A 15,070-nucleotide genomic window follows, 5' to 3' on the forward strand; every position below is an offset into this window, starting at 1 on the left:
CCACAGTAGAATACACCATTATTCTGTAACAGAACCAGTCCAAATCAGTCACTCTTTTTTATAGCTTCCATCACAAAGCAAACTTTTATAAGGTATTTTACAAAGCTAACAATAATGCTTTCTAAAATACATCACGAGTCGATATGTGACACAATTACAAGGAAGTAAAAGTGTGTCTCCTCATTTATAAGACAGACTGACCATGCCAGAAGAATGTGTAGAGGAATCAGCATCAGTACAGTCGATGCAGAGAACCTTTTGTTGCATATTACCTTCCTTTTGGTGCCTGCAGTATTTGAATACTCTCAAACCTGAGAAACGATATGCTCATTTCTGTAGATTGTCTTCAGCTGTGGTAAACAACCTAAAAAAAAAAAGAATATTTTTTTATCTTGCCATATACTAAGATAACAAAAAAGTTTATTAAAACTAAGTGGTTGACAAATATGTTGCAAATATTTTTTCTCCTCACCTTAGTGAAGTAAGTTATTAGCTATCTTATATTGGAGTTGCAGCGATCATTCCCAGATCATCCTCAGCTAAATAGAACTCTTAAGTAACTGCATACTAAACTGTAATCTTAATAATTCTACTGAAATAGAAATGGTACATGCAGAGAACAAATGAACGGACTCGTTGTCTGCCTACCTTAAATTCATTGATGAATACATTTATGGAAGTTTTTTTTCTTTCTATACCTACCATGGCTGCCTGGTAATCCTATGATTCCAACAGATTATCTCCATAGGTTGATTTACCTTTAAATTAACTAAATATTGTTACAGTGAATAATATTTTAATAGTGGTTTTTGTTGGATACTGAGAATTGAACTAGTTCAGACCCTATCTGAATATAACTGCAGTAGGCCCTAAACATCTTAGTTGTGGAAGACAGAATTTATTATACTTTTTATCCCCTACACTTCAACATATAAACAAACTGACCACATAAATGTTTGTAGTTATTCTATCAAAACAGGAAGTGGCTGCCTTTGTCAGGGAGTTGCATTGAAGGACAGCCTCATTTAACACAATAAAATGAAACATTTGACTAATAAGCTTTATAGTATGAATTTTCTTCTGTTTGTTTGTTGCTTATTTAGTACCTACACTGTTATTTTATGAAATGAGTTCTATGCAATTTGTGTCATAACTTTGTGTGTCTTCTTTTTTGTGTTTAAGCTGTTTTTCTTAAAATGAATTGATATAAATTCAGTTTAATTACTTGGCAGTACTTTGTGTTTTTAGGTTTCTAGGGATCTGCACTGGCAATCGGAAGGTTGCCGGTTCGAATCCCGTAAAATGCCAAAAGGGACTCTGCTCTGTTGGGCCCTTGAGCAAGACCCTTAACCTGCAATTGCTAAGCGCTTTGAGTAGTGAGAAAAGCACTATATAAATGCAAAGAATTATTATTATTTATTATTAAAAGTGATGTCAATGAATGTGGTGTATGTTGTTTTGAAAGGTCCCGATTGTTCCATTCCCATGCCCGCTAACCAGTCATTCTGGACCAGAGAGGAATATCCTGTTCAGAGCCTAGCACGTGCCTCACATAAAGCAGTGGTGAACAACAACATCATGTGGGTGATTGGAGGTTATGTGTTCAATTATTCAGACTACAAGATGGTTAAAGCGTGAGTATAATTCTTAAGCCCTGCTTTTCTAGAGTTGTTGTTTCTAATTTCATTTAACCATTTTTAATAATTGATTATTGTTTACTTTTAATGGATTTCATGCAGACAGTCATATGAAAACAATTTTAATTCATTATTTTTCTCAATGTAATTAATTGTTTAAAACCTTATGCAGTTACCAAACTATTTATTTTAAACTTCAGTTTAATATTTATAAAGTACATCTTTGTTTGATGTTGGATATGTTGTTGAATTGTTTGATTTTTTTTTTTTCTTCAGTAAAATGCCCTGAGTCCTGTGGCAGATTTTCTGAAGTTACTATAATCCGGAATAGTATAGTATTGTTCTTTATAAAACTCGGATGCAAAGGCATGCTTTCTTTTCTCTATACAACAAGCTCCTACGACCTATACAAATACTGTAAACTTCTTCACTATGAGAAATACTGCTTTTTTCTTTAGTCATGCATCTTCCACAGAGATACAAAACTTAAGCTGAAATACTTAAGCATTATGCTTTATTGGTTATTCACTACTGTACCACATAATAAAATGGCTAACTGGTTAAGTTAAACTATCCATTTGGGGACTTTTTTAATAGTAGATACCAGCAAGTAGGGAACGCATACACCTTGTAGTGAAAGAGGACCAATTAAGAGAGCTCATGAAATACGCTCCATTCTTAAAAATATAAAAGAGAGCATCTAACAGTGTATTTGCTGCACATTTCTGCCTTTTTGTACAATCCTAAAGTTGCCCACTTTTATTATCAAGTAAAAAGTGTATTCAGTGATAATATTTGCTTGCAGCCATTACTGATCTGGCAGTCAGCTCACCACTGCAGTCTTTTTAATATCTAAATAAATATAGTTTTCTCTAGTTTTTCAAAAAGCTTGATATGAGTTGCTTAAATTGTCTTCCTTAATTCAATGCACAAAAAAATACTACCTGTATATACTGCATTATTAGACAATTCTTTGAATAATGCACCTTGTTACCTGGCTGTAAACCTGTGTAGCCATTTCACTGCTGACCTTTTAAGATTTTATAGGTTTGCTTAGTCTTCACTAAATGTCACTTAAGCACAGATGCGTAAGACTTAATATCTTTATACTGTGCTAAATTAATCACATTTGTGTGACAGGAGGTTTGCCTGTTAATATTTTGTCTCCATTCTTCTTTGTCCTGATAAAAATAGATAATTTCTCAGGTTGCTTTATCCAACTGCTATTTGTTGTGCTCTCTGCTCCTTACCCAGGTATGATCTGGTTTCTGAAGAGTGGCTGCCTCTAAATCAGTCTGTAGACTCTGAGATTGGCAGATATGGACACTCTTTAGCATTGTTCAAGGTATGAAACACAAATTTAAAATATGGCTTCTTACAAAACAGGGTAAAACTTAACTCTTGTTCTTCATGACCTTACTGTCATATGCTGTATGATCTAATTGCTTACTATTGAAACAGTAACCTGCTGATTCAAGCAAGAGTGCATTAAAATCTGCCAAGGAACAATTATTTGTTTAAAGTTAATGACCTAATGTGTTGTTTCTCCTTAGTTTAGACATCTTTAAGACCTTCCTATTGAAACCATACTACTAAACAACAGTCTGCTTAATAGGCAATATTAGTTTATCAGTATTACTAATGAAAAAGTTTAATTTCTGTTATTGATGTTACTTTCTTATGTAACTTGACTCTTCTTATGTCCCCTCAGGACAAAATCTATATGTATGGTGGTAAGATTGACTCTACAGGGAATGTGACAAACCAGCTGTGGGTGTTTTATATTCAGAACCAGTCCTGGGTGCTTGTGAACCCAAAGGCTAAGGAGCAGTATGCTGTTGTAGGGCATTCTGCGCACATTATCAGGCTACTTGATGAGAGTGTGGTCATGCTTGTCATTTTTGGTCACTGCCCACTATATGGCTATATTAGCAAAGTACAAGAGTATAACCTTGGTGAGTACACAGGTTAAGTATTGCACTGATGTACAAAAGATATAATATGTGTGCATTTACTGTTATAATGTCCCACAGTCTAATTTTAAAGACATTTTTAGCAGCATGTGTTGATTTGAACTAATTTGTCTAAAACAGGTGTTTTTTTTTTTTTATAAAAAAAAAAGCATAGTCATTTTTTTAATATCCTCAGCCATTTGTCAGTTGTTTTGCTTCTTCTGAACAGTAACTTTTATTTGTGAAGTGATTAGAAAATATTTTTATTTTGCCCTCAAAATTTTTAATATACAACTTTCTTAAATAATGGTTTACTTGCATTATCAATAGTCTATGAAAAAGGCTTTTAAAAAAAAATAAGAAAAATAATGTTTGCTATCTTTTGTGCTTAGACTGTAATGGATTTGCACTAGAAAACGTTTTATACAGGAAACACAACAAAATACACTCTTGAAAACCCTTATTTTTAATTCATTGTGTGTCTAGTCCTGAGCATGTATAGTGAATCTTAATACTGTAGTGCCATCTGCTGTGTATGATGAGTCTCTTCAGGGTTGAGACTCTGAGGTCTACTAAAGCTACTCTGCTGCAAGCTGTAAAATTGATGCCTCTTGCTTTATCGGTGCTAAATTATACTGGGTTGCAAAAAAAATAATAATTTTTTTTTAGATATTCTTTATAGATCTGAGGGTGCTGAATTCAAATCTGGTAACAGAATTGCTCAGTCACATGCAGTTGTTGAAACATGTTGGTTTAAAATGGCATTATTTTAGAGAAAAGCATCATATATTTTTAAAATTAGACATGAAAAGGCTATAAATTACACATACAGTTTTATTGCTTACAAAAAGTAGTCACTTGGTATTTTTTACATCCCACAAGGGTGTTTTTTTATTCTACCGTTTCCTTACCTGTTACTGGATCAAGACAACGGGTGAATAAACTCAACCATTTTTATTTTTTGTAAAGAACATTTAAACAACAACTTTCTCTTTTCTGGTCAATTAAAGGGCATCTTTTTAACACAAATTCCTGGCTATTCTAAATGAATCAAAAGAGATAACATGCTATGACCCTATACATTTTTTTTTTAAGTCCAGAAATCCCACGCACTTCAGTCACAAAAAATTCTGAACAAAATACCAGGTGTTACCCATGTTATCCAGGAGAGACTCTCTTAAATTTATTTTTTTTATGTAAAATCAATACTTCCCAAGATATAGCCTCTCTCTCTCTCTCAACCCCAAGCAAGACTATATCTCAAGAGCTAAACCACATAGCACACTCAAATTTTGCATACTGGAACGTTTATAAGTATAGTACATAACAAAATCAATCAAGCAGAGGTGTCCAGATGACAACAATTGGTAAGAGCAGACCTTAAAAAATGGAAAAAAAATATTTTGCATCTTTGGCTTTGCTATGTTTAGGCTTTCAGAAAGCATACTCGTAATTGATGCAGCCTGCTGAAATTTTTTTCCTTGTTTAGGTATCTACACAAGGCTCTTCATATAAACAAACTGCATCAGGGTTTCACCAGCAGAACTCTCAAATGTGAAAAAATCATTTTGAGTTTACTTTTTCAGACCAGCTTAATGCACTGTGGGAATGTCTAGATATTTCTAAAATTATTATTCCTGCGTCCTATGTGGTCCCTTCTTCCTCAAAGAACAAGTCTTACTTTTTCTTATGTGAATCTTTCATTTTTATTTTACATTCTAAACATGGGTTAAATTCATTATTTGTTAGTAATGATAATGCTCAAGTTCTTTATCACTAACTTGGGTATAGGATTAATGGAAAAAATAAATCACAAAAATCACATTAAGTATCATACATGAACAACAGCTGCTTGATAGTATCATTAAATACAACATTAGTTATAATGAAAAGCTAAAATCTTGGTTTTGCAGCAGCAGGAATGTGACCCATTTCATTTCTGTTTCAATCGAAGTGCAGAGTGTAGGGCATCTTTGTCTTTGAGATCAAGATGGTATTGCCTCTCACTGACTGTTGCAGGTGCACTAAGCATTGCAATGACACACTGTAGTGGCACCCAACAAATATCCTCTCTAGGTGGCCATTGGACCCAACATAGCCTCCAATAGGACACTGGAGTGTGATTGTGAGAGGGCAGGATATTTTAAAAACTTACTAATTGAAAACTAAATGATCACCATTATTGACACATGGCAGATTCATCCTATGTTTAGGATGGAAAATAAACACAAAAGATTTGCATAAGAAAAGTAAGGTTTGTGCTTTGAGTAAGAAGGGACAATGTAGAATAAATGAAACAATTTTTTAAAATTATCTACACTTTCCCACATGCCGTTAAGGTGCTCTGAAAATGAAATCCAGAAAGTTTTTTTTGGATTTTAGTGGTCTGCTGTTCCAACCCTGATGCGGCTACTTTTCTTTTTATTGCTTTTTCAGAAAGCCTATATAGTTATCTGAATAAGAGGAAAAAAATCAGAAGTCTGTGCTGGTAACAAATATGTGTTTCTGAGGCCTAAGTGTAGCCAAGCCAAAAACTCAAATTAAATTTTGTTCAATTTCAACAGGGCTGGTTTGACCATGCAGGGTCATGTGGACCAAATGTTTTCATTCTGTTGCGTATTATACCAAATAATGTACCAGCCTGCAAAGTCTGACCGTGCTCAGTGGTTTAGTTTTTGAGCTATGGACTTATGAAATTTGATGAAAAAAATGATGCTGGACAAAAATTGTCAACGCTAGCCCTCCAAAATTGGTAAACTGGCCACATCTTAAAGTATTGATCTTGGATCAAAACCTTTACAGGGTGTTTCCTTACTAACATGGGCACACCTCGTAATTTTTTCCCAAATTTTTTTTTTTTTTTAGTCTGAAGTGTATGAGGCATTGGTTGATTTGGCATGGAATGACCATTTAGCAAATACTTGATTTTGGGTTGTTTCCACCTCAGCCAACATTAATAATGAGGAAGACTGCAATTTTTCAGTTCAAAATATGTTTCAAATGAGCATTTATTTTTAAAAATCTTTTTTTTTTTTCTTTCTTAACCATCACTTTTAACGACTGTTATTTTGCAGAAACACTTTATGGTGTAGAAATTCTAATTACAGAAATGGATTCAGCAAAAGTGGTGATATTAGTGCAAACCATTGTGTGATTTACTGTGTTGTATTTGTTATAAAATTTGATTATATAAATTGTGTTGCAATGAAGAGAACAGATCAAGCTAGGATGCAGCCAGTACTACATCCTGTATGTTTGTTTCATATCAGTCTCAAACATGTAATCAGAGAACCATTTATTTATTATGAAAGAACATAAGAAATTTGACAAACAAGAGGAGACTATTCAGTCCATCAAGCCCTGTGTGTTTAGCTAATAGCTAAGCTGTCTCAGTGTCTCATCCAGATTCTTCTGGGAGGTTGTTGAGTTTCTGCTTCAACTACATGTCTCAGTAGTTTGTTCCAGAGTCCCACAACATTTTGTATAAAGAGTGCTTCCTGGCTTCAGTTTTAAATGCACTTCCCCTTAATTTCTACTGATTTCCTCAAGTATGTGATTCACACTTAAGCTGAGAAAGTGTTGCTGGATCTACTTTATCAATGCCTTTGAAGACTTTAAATACCTGGATTAGGCCCCCACGCAGGCGCCTCTGTTCAGGACTAAAGTTTAATTTTTTGAGTCTGTCAGAGAAGGACATGTCCTTAAGTCCAGGGAAGCACTTGGTTGCTGTCCTCTGCACAGCTTTAAGTGCTGCTATGTCTTTCTTGTACCGTGGTGACCAGAATAGCACACAATACTCCCGATGTGGTCTTACTAGTGCATTATACTGTATAGTTACAGCATAATATCCCTCGACTTAAATTCAACAATTTTTATGGTATAACTTAATATTTTATGTGCCTTTTAATTGATTCTGTGCATAATATTTTACGATGCTTCAAAAAAGTTAACAGAAGTACTTCATTATTAACTGATTATATTACATCTGCTCCTGCAGCAACAAATGAGTGGAGTATCCTCACAACTCAAGGCGCCCTTGTTCAGGGAGGCTATGGTCACAGCAGTGTCTATGACTCTAAAACCCGGGCCATCTACATCCATGGCGGCTACAAGGCGTTCAGTGCCAACAAATATGGACTGGCAGATGATCTTTATAAGTATCAGGTGGATACACGCATGTGGTAAGACCTTCTCTTTCACATACGAATATCAGAAATGTACAGGTTCATCTCAGGATCAAAAGACTTAAATGTGTAAAAAAAAAAAAGAAGAATCTTCACAAATTACATAAAAAATCCTTGGTGTAGTTTGAGTTTGAAGGTTGCTTTATTGCTTATTTCTATGCAGTTTACCAGGCTCATAAAATGTGAAATTGGTAAATAGCCTATTACTTACTAGATTTTGCACCTTAAGTTAATGTCCCAGTTTCCTCCCACAGTCCAAAGACATGCAGGTTAGGTGCTTTGGCGATTCTAAATTGCCCCTAGTGTGTGCTTGGTGTGTTTGTGTGTGTGTGTGTGTGTGTGTGTGTGTGTATGTGCCCTGCGGTGGGTTGGCGCCCTGCCCGGGGTTTGTTTCCTGCCTTGTGCCCTGTGTTGGCTGGGATTGGCTCCAGCGGACCCCCGTGACCCTGTAGTTTGGACATAGCGGGTTGGATGGTGGATGGATGGTTAATGTCCCATATAAGTTGTGTAAAATAGCTGGTCCTATTACTTTTCAGCATATTAAGAGAGAATAGCTCATTTGTTCTTGACACTTTGTATAATATATATTTTTTTTTTTGATAGAAAATCTCATATTTGTATCTTGGTGAAAAAATTTGGCCTGTAAGCGATTCTCAGAGTGCATAATTTACTTTGTGTTTTATTTGTATAAATTGACCAGACGAAACATTGCAGAGGTATACGTTTTTCTAAAAAGAACACAAATTGCCAATACAATACGTAAAGCTGGAAGGATTATTCTAACTTTTCACTGTCAACACTTGTCGTGTGATCTATTTGCCTAGCTAAAATGGTTAAACAGCCAGGTTGATAATACGCAACAACTTTTTCACATTATGCACTTTAAAGAATTACAGTAGTTTAATGTTGCTGATTTGGCCACTCATATGTTCAATACATTATGTGTAGTGCTGTAGTACTAGTTTTACTATGCATGTTTCAGGACTGTAATTTACTTAATGTTGTATCATTTTCAGGATTATTTAATTTTTTTTATATACTTTGCAGGACAATTCTCAAGGACAGTGGCTTTTTCCGTTATTTGCACACTGCAGTCATTGTTAGTGGGACAATGCTTGTTTTTGGAGGAAACACGCATAATGATACTTCAATGAGTCATGGTGCCAAATGTTTTTCTTCTGACTTCATGGCTTATGATATCGGTGAGTATTGTCTATGGATGCAATTTCCATGAGTATTCAGTTTGTGTAAGTCCACACTGTATGATTTCTGGGCCAATATTGCAAACATAACCCATATACAGTATATTGTTGTTGTATCTAAGATATTAAAAAAATTGTTAATGCACTATTTCTTAAATTATGACCTTAGATTTAGAATTCGGGCGGCACGGTGGCGCAGTGGGTAGCGCTGCTGCCTCGTAGTTGGGTGATCTGGGGACCTGGGTTCGCTTCCCGGGTCCTCCCTGCGTGGAGTTTGCATGTTCTCCCCGTGTCTGCGTGGGTTTCCTCTGGGCGCTCCGGTTTCCTCCCACAGTCCGAAGACATGCAGGTTAGGTGGATTGGTGATTCTAAATTGGCCCTAGTGTGTGCTTGGTGTGTGGGTGTGTTTGTCTGTGTCCTGCGGTGGGTTTGCACCCTGCCCAGGATTATTTCCTGCCTTGTGCCCTGTGTTGGCTGGGATTGGCTCCAGCAGACTCCCGTGACCCTGTGTTCGGATTCAGCGGGTTGGAAAATGGATGGATGGATGGATGGATTTAGAATTCAGTAGAATGAGGAAAACTGTTTCTGAACCTGCTTGTGCAGGCATGAATAATTCTATAATGCTTATTATGTTAAATAATGTGAAATGCTCTCTTGATCTGTAAATGTCTTCAGTTGCTGGAATCTTTGTTCCTATGATCTTGTGTGCTGTTCTATGACCTGCCTTAGAACTCACTTTTCAGCTTTGGCACAACTGCTGTACCATGGTGTGATACAGTAGGTTAATAGGCTTTTTATAGCAAAACTGTAGAAGCTGGCCAGCAGCTTCTGGGACAGGTTTACTCTCCTCAGTTGCCACAAATAATAAAGTTGTTTCTGTACTTTCCTTAATATAATGAAGCTGTTAGTAGACTAAGAGAGATCTTCTATAATGCTAACCCTTAAAACTTTAAAGCTGGACACTGCTTCCACAGGTTCATTCCTGATCACAGTTGATGCATGTTCTGTCCTTCAAGGTTTATATAAATCTATAATGATTTCTTTTTTTGAGTTGGGTATTCCATGTCAAATCATTACACTTTTGGGACCTCATCGTCACAGATTGTAACGGAACTTAGTGTGCTGATTTGGTGATATGAATAACCCATGGAACTGAAATTGCACTTGTCTTGGATCAATATTAAAGGGCATTTCAGCTAACAAAGTTTGAACTTATTTGGATTTGGGGTGGGTTATGACTTTGACTGGCAACATGGGAAAGGGGCCCATTCCAGTCTGGCTAATAAATGCCAATGTGTGAGGTGTGCAAATAAAGTCATGTGTAATCAATTAATAGCAGATGCTGTCAATTACCTGGTGGAGATAAAAGCATTGTGTTTGCTGCAGCAGCATACATTTTCACAATGTCTTCGGTATGTTGTTTAGTCTCAGACAGTTGGTGACCTTTTCAAATGTCATCTCAAGGAGATAACCTGTGTTTTAAGAGATGTGCCTGAGACAGCAATACGGTCTCAATTTAAGGTCAGGTCAACAAATCTGCCGAAATTGCTGTGTGGCACTATCAAAACTCACACCCAAGAACAAACAGTCTGACTCTTCAAGTAGTGACTTAGCAGACCTTCCCGATCCGGAACCTATGGCTGGTCTCTCAACATGTGGAGATGATGGTGCATGGCTAGAAAGTGCTGAATAAACTATTCCCAGCACTGGAGACTTGAGACTGGACTTTTTACATCTTCATGGAACATCTACTCATTTGGAATACGCTTTTAGTAGTTGAACCTTTGCTTACAACAGTATAGACATACACAGTTCCTGTATCAAAGGCTCTGATGAAGTATAAATTGAAAGTGTAGACATTGTTTATGTTCTTAGATTCCCATCTTGCCATTCAAATGGTACAGCTTGTACGTAAATTATTCGTGATTCCAGCAAAGTTGAATTTCTTTCCTTGCTGTAGTGGTCTAAGAGCACATCTAGTTTCAGTTTAGTTTTTGTGTTAGTTTTTCAGGTTTATGAGGAAAGGCTTGATCTATATTTTCTGAAAACATTCAATGAAAGAGTTCATGATCTCAAATATGATTTACTTAATTAAAGGCTCTTTTTAGTATGGCAGTGTCTCTCAAGAAGTCAAAAGTGTGAACTGTATAGAAAAACTAAAGCTATTCATTTTACCATTTTATTTTGTTTTAGTTTGGCATTATTGTCTCTCTCATTCATTTTTAACTAATTTTTATTTCAATTAAAAATAATATTTTCACTTCTAGTTCTGACCTTAGTCTGTTTTCATGAAAACCATTTCTGTGCAATTTATTTAGGGAGATAGAGCCATCATTCTTGCACCCCTAAAAAGTTCAGACTTTGTTAGCTTAAATCTCTCTCAGTACAGTAATCCCTCCTCCATCGCGGGGGTTGCGTTCCAGAGCCACCCGCGAAATAAGAAAATCCGCGAAGTAGAAACCATATGTTTATATGGTTATTTTTAGAATGTCATGCTTGGGTCACAGATTTGCGCAGAAACACAGGAGGTTGTAGAGAGACAGGAACGTTATTCAAACACTGCAAACAAACATTTGTCTCTTTCAAAAGTTTAAACTGTGCTCCATGACAAGACAGATGACAGTTCAGTCTCACAATTAAAAGAATGCAAACATATCTTCCTCTTCAAAGGAAGAAACAAATCAATAGGGCTGTTTGGCTTGTAAGTATGCGAAGAACCGCGGCACAAAGCTGTTGAAGGCGGCAGCTCACACCCCCTCCGTCAGGAGCAGAGAGAGAGAGTGATAAAAAAATCAATACGTGCCCTTTGAGGTTAAGTATGCGAAGCACCGTGCAGCATACTTAAAAGCTGCACACAGAAGGTAGCAACGTGAAGATAATCTTTCAGCATTTTTAGACGAGCGTCCGTATCGTCTAGGTGTGCGAACAGCCCCCCTGCTCACACCCCCTACGTCAGGATCACAGATAGTCAGCGCAAGAGAGAGAGAGAGAGAAAGAAAAGTAAGTTGGGTAGCTTCTCAGCCATCTGCCAATAGCGTCCCTTGTATGAAATCAACTGGGCAAACCAACTGAGGAAGCATGTACCAGAAATTAAAAACCCAGTGTCCTCAGAAACCCGCGAAGCAGCGAAAAATCCGCGATATATATTTAAATATGCATACATATAAAATCCGCGATGGAGTGAAGCCGCGAAAGGCGAAGCGCGATATAGCGAGGGATTACTGTATTGATCCAAGACATGTCCAAATTAAACTTCCATGGGTTACTCGTATGACCAAATCAGCATCCCAAATTTTTTTTAAATCTGTGGCAATGAGGTCCAAAAGTGTGATGATTTCACATGGAATTACCCTGTTAAGATATAAATTATTTTACTTGCACCATATCACCAACTTCTGAGCATCCGTGCTAAAGGTGCTAATTATTATTATTGGTGATCATACACACCGCTGTTGTGTCATCCTCAAACTTGATGATCCTATTTGAAGTGTAAACGTGCACACAGTCATGGGTAAAGAGGGCATAAAGGAGATGACTGAGCACACATTCTGGTGGCACGCCTGTGTACAGAGTTAAGATGGAAGAAAAAAATGTGTACCTATTCTGACAGCCTGTGGACTATTGTTCAGGAAATCTGCCCTCTAGTTACACATGCTTGTGTTTAGGCCTAGACTATAAAGTCTAGATGTCCACTTGTTGGGGATGATTTTTTTTCAATATGAAGCTTTTTTTTTGACTCTTCACCTGCCAACTTTTCACCAATATCTTTTTAAACTATTTTAATAATCTAGCCACTATTTTTTTTTTCTACACAATAATGAAAAACAGCTAAAATATTTAAAAAGTATCTTTTATTTTTAACTATATTTAGACTGGAATACTTTTATTTAAGAAATGTGTTACAGAGTATTAATAAGGCAAGAGGTAAAGCAATTGCCTTTATATCACATGGCAATGTGTCATGCATTTTATTTCACTTCTTCAGATGACAAATAAATACTTTTTTCTTTGAGAATACAAGTTAGCAGTGAAAAAAAGGACTGGAACTTAACATTTGTGTGTATATTTTTGAAATGTGTGTTCTTACATTTTGTTCAGTTTGGAGCATTCATGTAAAGCACACTTCCAATTTAAAGACATCACACAGAACCTCTCCCTGCAGCACTGGGTAAAAGACTGAATTCAGCCTGGACAGACCTCTAGTTTATTGCTGGTCCATTAGCATACTATATACCGTGCATTTCCAAATACTTTGAGCACAAAATTGGAAGCAAAGTAACACAACAAGCAAGTATGAAAAAAATACTTTAAGGTTTATACATAAAAATATGTAGAATGTTTGAATGTAAAAAAAATAAAGCCTCCAAGCTTCAAAAAAGAACAAAAACAGAATATTCTAGTCCCAATTTCAACTGTCCTAGGTCAGCCTGCTAGCCTAACTCAGGACAGCTTTGCATTGTACTGTTGTGCAAATAAACATTGATAGTGGCGATTAGGTGTGGGTGGTATGGCCAAAAATGTATATCCATGATATTATTAAAAATGGTTATGGTAAATATAACTGTATAATCTACAGTGGAAAGCCTACATACCCTTGCCAAAATCATAGATTTTGTGTTGTAAAAAATAAAACGAAGATCAATCCTATCACAACTTATTCCACCTTTACTACAAAATTGCAATTTATGCAAAGAAGGTGAAAACAAATCAGAAACTGTTTAGTGGAAATAAAGGGAAAACAAATCATACAATAATCTTTTCGACATCAGTGCATAAATTGAAGTCTGTGTGGAGTTTATTGTATTAGTATATGCAGCGCTGAGCCAGAAAGACGAGTAACAAAGGTGTCTGTTTGATGTGCTTGACCACAGTAGAAATGATACATGAAAATTTCAACTGGTTTCTTGTTTCTACTGGTGCACAGCCCACCCCTACTGGTAATATTAACAGCCTTAGCAATGGTTCTAAAAAGTATGCAGTCCCAAAATGTTTTCAGCCTTGCCATCACTGTTGACATTAATGGGATCTCTCTAATGTGTGTATATGAATGTATATATCAATTGAATTGGAAGAAGTATATCCTCATTACTGTGAAATTATACTTGCCCACAATAAAATGTGTTTATAAAGAAGATACTGTCTTTTCTCCATTGACTTTTTGTCTGCTCTTGAAAGGTGAATTGGCTGGGGGCTAATTGTCCATCGTTGCCCATCATTAATAACTTTGGCTAAACTAAACATGTGGAAATACCTGATATTGTGGCCCAACAGAAGCTAAACTAACGATGATTGCATCTGAGAAGCAACAGAGGGCAGACTTTATTCATAAATATTGTTTTACTTTCAGTTAAATGCTAAGCTGTCTCCTTCAGCAGCTTCTGATTTGTTTTAGAAGCTTTCTCATTGGCATAGTGCTTTCGTGACCCTCTCTCTCGTATTTTTATTTTCATTTATGTTTCCTCTGTTTTGACCTGTTTCTCTCCCTTTTCTTATATTTACAGTTCATTTTTATGCTTGTATGTGCTAAAAGGTTTTAACAGTAAAAATTAAGTTGATTTGCTCTTGGCATGATGAATCATTTGCCATCTTTGTGTATTATAGAAAGTGTCTACAAATGGAAAAACCAGGAGGTATTATATCCCACAATTTTTACTTAAAAATCACATGACCCATCTTTTGTCTGCAGTAAGAATGGATTTCACAAGAAACTGCTTATTTTCTTTTTTATTAAAACTGGAGAATCATTTCAAGTGTTGTTCTTTTAAAAAAGAAATATTGAGTATTCCCATAAGTTGCTTCTGATCACATATTTAAATATTAGTTTTTATTTATCCTCACATTAAATGCTAAAATAGTCAAAAGTTTAAGAACATTGTTTTGAAGTAGATTTGTGCTAAACCTCACTAGTAGTGTTCTGTGACTGCTTTCTTATTGTAGGACAATTCTTGGAAAAATCATTTATGCATATAGGCTTCCAAGCAGGGTATTGTTTGTTCCGTTAAAGTGGTTAAAATATCTGCTTGAAATTCACTAATTAGAGGCATTGCAAGATAATAAAAATCCTTTGAATTAGGAATGTTAATAAAAACATTAAA

General features: G+C 35.9%; 1 protein-coding gene across 2 annotated transcripts in view; it reads left to right on the forward strand.

The window, feature by feature from the left end:
• atrn (attractin) overlaps positions 1-15,070 on the forward strand; it is a 300,415-nt gene that overhangs the window by 101,611 nt on the left and 183,734 nt on the right. For both annotated transcript variants that reach the window (XM_028801455.2, XM_028801456.2), the window contains exons 6-10: positions 1,466-1,634; positions 2,892-2,982; positions 3,349-3,592; positions 7,587-7,770; positions 8,821-8,975. In XM_028801455.2, the coding sequence (XP_028657288.2) occupies positions 1,466-1,634; positions 2,892-2,982; positions 3,349-3,592; positions 7,587-7,770; positions 8,821-8,975 (843 nt within the window). The remainder of the gene's footprint in view (positions 1-1,465; positions 1,635-2,891; positions 2,983-3,348; positions 3,593-7,586; positions 7,771-8,820; positions 8,976-15,070) is intronic.

The sequence above is a fragment of the Erpetoichthys calabaricus genome, chromosome 5, assembly GCF_900747795.2.
Source record: "Erpetoichthys calabaricus chromosome 5, fErpCal1.3, whole genome shotgun sequence".
In the NCBI taxonomy this organism is placed as follows: Eukaryota; Metazoa; Chordata; class Cladistia; order Polypteriformes; family Polypteridae; genus Erpetoichthys; species Erpetoichthys calabaricus.